The sequence below is a fragment of the Scaptodrosophila lebanonensis genome, unplaced genomic scaffold, assembly GCF_003285725.1.
Source record: "Scaptodrosophila lebanonensis strain 11010-0011.00,11010-0021.00 unplaced genomic scaffold, SlebRS2 tig00001419-arrow-arrow-pilon, whole genome shotgun sequence".
NCBI classification, from domain to species: Eukaryota; Metazoa; Arthropoda; class Insecta; order Diptera; family Drosophilidae; genus Scaptodrosophila; species Scaptodrosophila lebanonensis.
Genome location: NW_022060745.1, coordinates 689,214 through 695,472, shown reverse-complemented (window position 1 = coordinate 695,472; position 6,259 = coordinate 689,214). Strand labels below are relative to the sequence as shown.

The following is a 6,259-nucleotide window of genomic DNA, read 5'->3' as shown; positions in this document are numbered from 1 at the left end:
GCAAATGGAGCATGGCAACCGCCAGTCAGCCAGAATCGGGGTGCGGTGCCAAAACGGCCGCATCAATACCAGGCTGAACCTCTAACACCAGCAAGAGGAACTTCGCGTCCAGTAGCAAGGCCAGCGGCAGATAATTCCTCCAGTGGAGCTGGCAATAGCAGCAGCACAGCTCGAAATTGGCAAAATCCCGCAGCACAGTCGGCCCGTCGAAGAGGCAACAGGCGTTACGATGGGAGTGGTCAGCTGGACCCGCCTCCTCCGTATGTAGCGGCGAATGGCAGATCCGGATGGTGCCGCGTTGAAAAGTGGGACATCGTTTTCAGCGGCGATAAGGAAAAAATGACTGTTGAGGACTTCGTTTTCCAAATAGAGTTCCTTCAGAGGCAGTGTCGCTGCGCATGGTCCGAAGTATTAAACAGTTTCCATCTGTTAGTAACTGGGCACGCTCGCGAGTGGTACTGGCAGTACGTCAGGGACCACCGGGCAGACAGCTGGCCAGAACTAAAACGAAGCATGCTGTCCCGTTTTAAAGGCGCCGCCGATGAATTCGAGCGCATGCGTCAATTGCGCGAAAGACGGCAGAAGGCAAGCGAAAGCGTTGAGGAGTACTTCCATGCCATGAGGAAACTGGCGTCGCGTCTCCACACAGCACCATCTGAAAACGAGATGATGAAATATATAAAAAAAAGGATTAAAAATAGAATTAGCTCGTTATGTGTATGCGATGCGCGTGTACACGGTAGACCACTTACGTGACGAATGCGTAGAGGTGGAAGCTATGGTCCAGCGGCGAGAAGGCGTGTTCCCAACACGCAGCGGCACACGTTTTAGTGGCGGAAACCGTCCACCGGCAGTGGAGGAGTTGGTCGACGACACTAACGGCGAGGAGTCGGCGGATTTCGGCGTAGTTGAAGAGGCGCGTTTGGCAAGGCGTCCGCAACAGGCGTTAGTTTGCTGGAACTGCAGACAAGCCGGCCATAGTTTCCGCGACTGCATGTCACCGGAAAGGCGCGTCTTCTGTTATAGGTGTGGCAGGCCCGACACCTATAGTCCAACATGTCCCGATTGCACGGGAAACGGCCGTCGGAGTGCGGAGCAAGTGGGCGAATCGCGCTCGACACAGGTGCCCACCAGGATGACAGCGGAGCGGTCCTGAAAGAAGAATTTCATAAGAAAAATACCCCATATAGTAATAAGTTGAAATTTTTACCGTACGAGGAAAAGATGCGGCATATCTGGAGGCGCGCAATAGAATTTTTGCCCAACATCAGTTAGATGGGATGAGGATGGTGACAGCCAAAGTTAAAAAGGCCCGAGCACGATTCCGAGTGAGAAGGCAGACGAAGAAGCTGGTAGCCGAGGCAGTGCGACGCGAAGGAGCAGCAGATCCGAGGATTTTTGCCGAAGTACTAGTACGAGGCCATGTGCTACGCGGTTTGCTGGATACCGGGGCCTCGGTAAGCGTGCTAGGCAAGGGCAGTCTGGAACTGCTAAAAGAGATTGGCATGGTGCCCAGAAATTACATTTCGATAATTAAAACAGCAGGCGGTGAAGACAGAGCCGTAATTGGGCGAGTGCGTTTACCAGTGGTGTATCGAGAGGAGGCCAAAGAAGTGGAGTTTTACGTATGCCCATCACTCGAACAGAACGCGTATTTCGGCATCGACTTTTGGCTGCTGTTTAATTTGGCACCACTATTAATTCCTCCAGAAAAGCCAGCCGTTAAAAGACTTGTCCTCGATGAATTGCTAGCTGATAGAGTGGCGCATTACGCGGACCAGGATGAAGTAAGGCCTGAACCAGATATGTGGAAATTGAATGAACAACAAAAGCTGCAATTGGAACAAGTAAAAAAAGAATTTTTAACCTTCGAAGAAGCGGGATTAGGCAAGACTACTTTGGAGACTCACCGAATTGAATTGGTCAGCGGAGCAGAGCCAGTGAAAGACAGGCACTACCCTCTATCACCCGCTATGCAGAAGATTGTGTGGGATGAGGTGGACAGCATGCTGGCGCTTGGCGTCATCGAGGTAAGCGATAGTCCGTGGAGTAACCGCACCACCATAGTGCGACGGCCGGGCAAGAACCGCTTTTGCCTCGATGCCCGCAAGTTGAACAAACTGACAGTCAAAGATGCCTATCCGCTACCATGCGTGGAGGGAATCCTATCTGGAATCGATCAGACATATTATATTTCCAGTGTGGACCTGAAATTTGCGTTTTGGCAGGTGGAGTTGGAGGAGTCCAGTAGAAGGTGCACTGCGTTTACGGTACCAGGGCGACCGTTGTACCAATTCCGCATGATGCCTTTCGGGTTGTGTAACGCCGCTCAAAGGTTGTGCCGGCTGATGGACAAGGTCATACCGAATGAACTGAGGTCCAACGTTAAAGTATATCTGGACGATTTGGTAGTCTTCGCGGCTGATTTTGATACGCACTTGGAGTACCTGAAGAGAGTAGCTGAATGCCTCAAGAAGGCAAACCTGACGATAGGGTTACAAAAGTCGAAGTTTTGCTTTAAAACGTTGAAATACCTGGGATTTATCGTGGGCGGCGGCGTGCTTCGAACAGATCCAGAACAGGTGCAGGCGATACAGCGCATACAGGTGCCAAGGTCCGTAAAGGAGGTTCGAGCTTTCTTAGGAACCGCCGGGTGGTACAGGCGATTTATTAAAGATTTTGCCACCTTAGCGGCTCCGCTCACTGAGGCTTTGAAAAAGCGATCGGGAGGTCGGTTCTCACTCGGTGGCGAAGCTATTGCAGCATTTGAGTTGTCCGATGTCACAATTTCTGTCCGTCCGCACGTATATAATCTCCTTTTACAGTCATCCGTATTCGTACGGATAGCTTGAGGGAGTTAGCCGTTTATTTGTTTTTTTGTTGCATTACGTTTCTTTTAGTTTATGTTAGTTTTTTTTGGTTTGTTTACGTTTTGAATTCGGTTTTGTATATTGCGCGTCGAATTTATTGTAGTGATGGCATTTTGTTTATCGATGGAGGAACCGTGTTATCGGTTATTGTACGACTCACGCGGGCATAGGGTTGGAACCACACACCCAAGGAGAATTCCGCTGAGCCAGCCGGCGTTGCCCAAGAGGAAAAGCGTAGTCGTAACAATATGGCGCCCAATTTGGATGTTTGAATTTTTAATGCCAAGGAGTAGGTGGAGTTGTTTAGGGCCCTGTACCACTTTTGGGGAGGAGTCTAGGCAGCCGCCGTACGCAGGCTGAGAATTTAGATAGGAAAAAAATAAATTAAGCCGATGGCTAGGGGCCGACGATCGGTATGGTAGGGACGGAATCCCTTATAGCACCAACTGCAAGCGTGTGTGACATGGACAGTAAGTCACGAAGGTGCGAGTATGAGCCCTTCGTTTGCGACTGCCATTTGGAACGACGCTAGGCAATGGGTACTATGGGGGGATTCCAATGCGCGTTTGTTTTGTTATTTCGTTTCAGTGTTCTTTGTTGTAATTCTTGCGTCAATTCGTTTGTGCACGGTCGCCGTGGTGTCATCGTGTTTGCCTGGTGGACGTAGAGTACCGGTGGCCCAGGATGACAAGGAAAGTCGCCTGCGATGCACCGCTACGCACGGTGAGCCAGAGCAGATGGTGCACAAAACAGAATTGGGTGTCAAGAAGCAACCATTTAATTTGTTGGCTGTCGTTCATCGCCGTCAAGGCGATAAATGTAGCAGCGATCAAATATTGCAGGATTGTGGCGTAGGGCAGCTGTACAGGCGTAGATATTATAGGAGCCGTGTTTGGGTTCCGGCTGAGTGTGAGTCTCAGCCCCTATATACAGAAGTTTAAAAGAAAATTTGTTTGTTTATTGCTTACATTTTATTAAGTCTTTTTGGTTACGTTGGTGCATATACATATGTTACATTTGGCTTGTGGTTGAGCGTATATATTTTTTTTTTTGTTTCCGTGCAAAGTTGGACGTGAATTTATTTAAAGATTTGTTTTTTTTATTTTTACTACTATATTCATATTTATTTATTCCAATTCACATATTTATCTATTTATTGTTGTACCTATTTATTTATTTATTTATCCATCATACATATTCAGCGTACATATATTTTCTTGCCCATTTGTTTTTGTTGTTTTGGGCGTTTGCAAACATTTTCATTGTTTGGAATACATATATACAATTATCCAATTAATACGATTTTTTCTTCGGGGCCTGCTTGAAAGCTGAACAAATTCATAATCCAAAATATAAATAAATATTATAAAAAAACAGAGCGTATTTTTTTTTGGATTGAGATGGAAAAGGATTCTGCGCGTGCGTATAACACAAGGTCGAGAACTGCCAGAAATGATGATCTGGAGGAACACCTAGAAGGAGCCGTAGGTTTTTCCACCGGTGGCCTCATGCACACTCCTCCGAGGCCGTCCATAGCACCAGCAGTACACTGGGACGCCGAGCCAGTAGTCGCGTCGGTGGTAGAAGCAGCAGTGGCCCAGGCGAACGAAACATACCGCCAATCGCAAAAAGAGGGCATCAACAAAGTGTTGCAGGAGGAAATCCGAATGGGGTTTCAAGACTTGATGGGCGCGTTGAAAGAAGTTTTGCAACCGCGAGCGAATAGCGGCGATTCAGCTGCAAATGGAGCATGGCAACCGCCAGTCAGCCAGAATCGGGGTGCGGTGCCAAAACGGCCGCATCAATACCAGGCTGAACCTCTAACACCAGCAAGAGGAACTTCGCGTCCAGTAGCAAGGCCAGCGGCAGATAATTCCTCCAGTGGAGCTGGCAATAGCAGCAGCACAGCTCGAAATTGGCAAAATCCCGCAGCACAGTCGGCCCGTCGAAGAGGCAACAGGCGTTACGATGGGAGTGGTCAGCTGGACCCGCCTCCTCCGTATGTAGCGGCGAATGGCAGATCCGGATGGTGCCGCGTTGAAAAGTGGGACATCGTTTTCAGCGGCGATAAGGAAAAAATGACTGTTGAGGACTTCGTTTTCCAAATAGAGTTCCTTCAGAGGCAGTGTCGCTGCGCATGGTCCGAAGTATTAAACAGTTTCCATCTGTTAGTAACTGGGCACGCTCGCGAGTGGTACTGGCAGTACGTCAGGGACCACCGGGCAGACAGCTGGCCAGAACTAAAACGAAGCATGCTGTCCCGTTTTAAAGGCGCCGCCGATGAATTCGAGCGCATGCGTCAATTGCGCGAAAGACGGCAGAAGGCAAGCGAAAGCGTTGAGGAGTACTTCCATGCCATGAGGAAACTGGCGTCGCGTCTCCACACAGCACCATCTGAAAACGAGATGATGAAATATATAAAAAAAGGATTAAAAATAGAATTAGCTCGTTATGTGTATGCGATGCGCGTGTACACGGTAGACCACTTACGTGACGAATGCGTAGAGGTGGAAGCTATGGTCCAGCGGCGAGAAGGCGTGTTCCCAACACGCAGCGGCACACGTTTTAGTGGCGGAAACCGTCCACCGGCAGTGGAGGAGTTGGTCGACGACACTAACGGCGAGGAGTCGGCGGATTTCGGCGTAGTTGAAGAGGCGCGTTTGGCAAGGCGTCCGCAACAGGCGTTAATTTGCTGGAACTGCAGACAAGCCGGCCATAGTTTCCGCGACTGCATGTCACCGGAAAGGCGCGTCTTCTGTTATAGGTGTGGCAGGCCCGACACCTATAGTCCAACATGTCCCGATTGCACGGGAAACGGCCGTCGGAGTGCGGAGCAAGTGGGCGAATCGCGCTCGACACAGGTGCCCACCAGGATGACAGCGGAGCGGTCCTGAAAGAAGAATTTCATAAGAAGAATACCCCATATAGTAATAAGTTGAAATTTTTACCGTACGAGGAAAAGATGCGGCATATCTGGAGGCGCGCAATAGAATTTTTGCCCAACATCAGTTAGATGGGATGAGGATGGTGACAGCCAAAGTTAAAAAGGCCCGAGCACGATTCCGAGTGAGAAGGCAGACGAAGAAGCTGGTAGCCGAGGCAGTGCGACGCGAAGGAGCAGCAGATCCGAGGATTTTTGCCGAAGTACTGGTACGAGGGCATGTGCTACGCGGTTTGCTGGATACCGGGGCCTCGGTAAGCGTGCTAGGCAAGGGCAGTCTGGAACTGCTGAAAGAGATTGGCATGGTGCCCAGAAATTACATTTCGATAATTAAAACAGCAGGCGGTGAAGACAGAGCCGTAATTGGGCGAGTGCGTTTACCAGTGGTGTATCGAGAGGAGGCCAAAGAAGTGGAGTTTTACGTATGCCCATCACTCGAACAGAACGC

The 6,259-nt window shown here is 49.6% G+C and overlaps 2 protein-coding genes across 2 annotated transcripts; both read right to left on the bottom strand.

Annotated features, from left to right (window-relative positions):
* Window positions 1-397: 397 nt before the first annotated feature.
* On the bottom strand, window positions 398-1,413 carry LOC115633442. The gene is made up of 3 exons (XM_030530895.1): window positions 1,211-1,413; window positions 753-1,152; window positions 398-655 (listed from the first exon to the last, which is right to left on the bottom strand). Exons 2-3 carry the CDS (start codon window positions 994-996, stop codon window positions 561-563), a joined length of 339 nt encoding a protein of 112 aa, XP_030386755.1. The 5' UTR covers window positions 997-1,152; window positions 1,211-1,413; the 3' UTR covers window positions 398-560.
* A 3,593-nt stretch (window positions 1,414-5,006) lies between these two features.
* Window positions 5,007-5,957, bottom strand: LOC115633439. The gene is made up of 3 exons (XM_030530894.1): window positions 5,819-5,957; window positions 5,361-5,760; window positions 5,007-5,264 (listed from the first exon to the last, which is right to left on the bottom strand). Exons 2-3 carry the CDS (start codon window positions 5,602-5,604, stop codon window positions 5,170-5,172), a joined length of 339 nt encoding a protein of 112 aa, XP_030386754.1. The 5' UTR covers window positions 5,605-5,760; window positions 5,819-5,957; the 3' UTR covers window positions 5,007-5,169.
* Window positions 5,958-6,259: the final 302 nt, after the last annotated feature.

Excerpts from the sequence above, each read along its gene's own strand:
- LOC115633439 (XM_030530894.1), bottom strand. The coding sequence starts at position 5,604 with ATGCAGTCGCGGAAACTATGGCCGGCTTGTCTGCAGTTCCAGCAAATT. Across the intron at positions 5,265-5,360 it reads CACCTCTACGCATTCGTCAC|ATGGTGCTGTGTGGAGACGC; the intron begins GTAAGTGGTCTA and ends TCTCGTTTTCAG.
- LOC115633442 (XM_030530895.1), bottom strand. The coding sequence starts at position 996 with ATGCAGTCGCGGAAACTATGGCCGGCTTGTCTGCAGTTCCAGCAAACT. Across the intron at positions 656-752 it reads CACCTCTACGCATTCGTCAC|ATGGTGCTGTGTGGAGACGC; the intron begins GTAAGTGGTCTA and ends TCTCGTTTTCAG.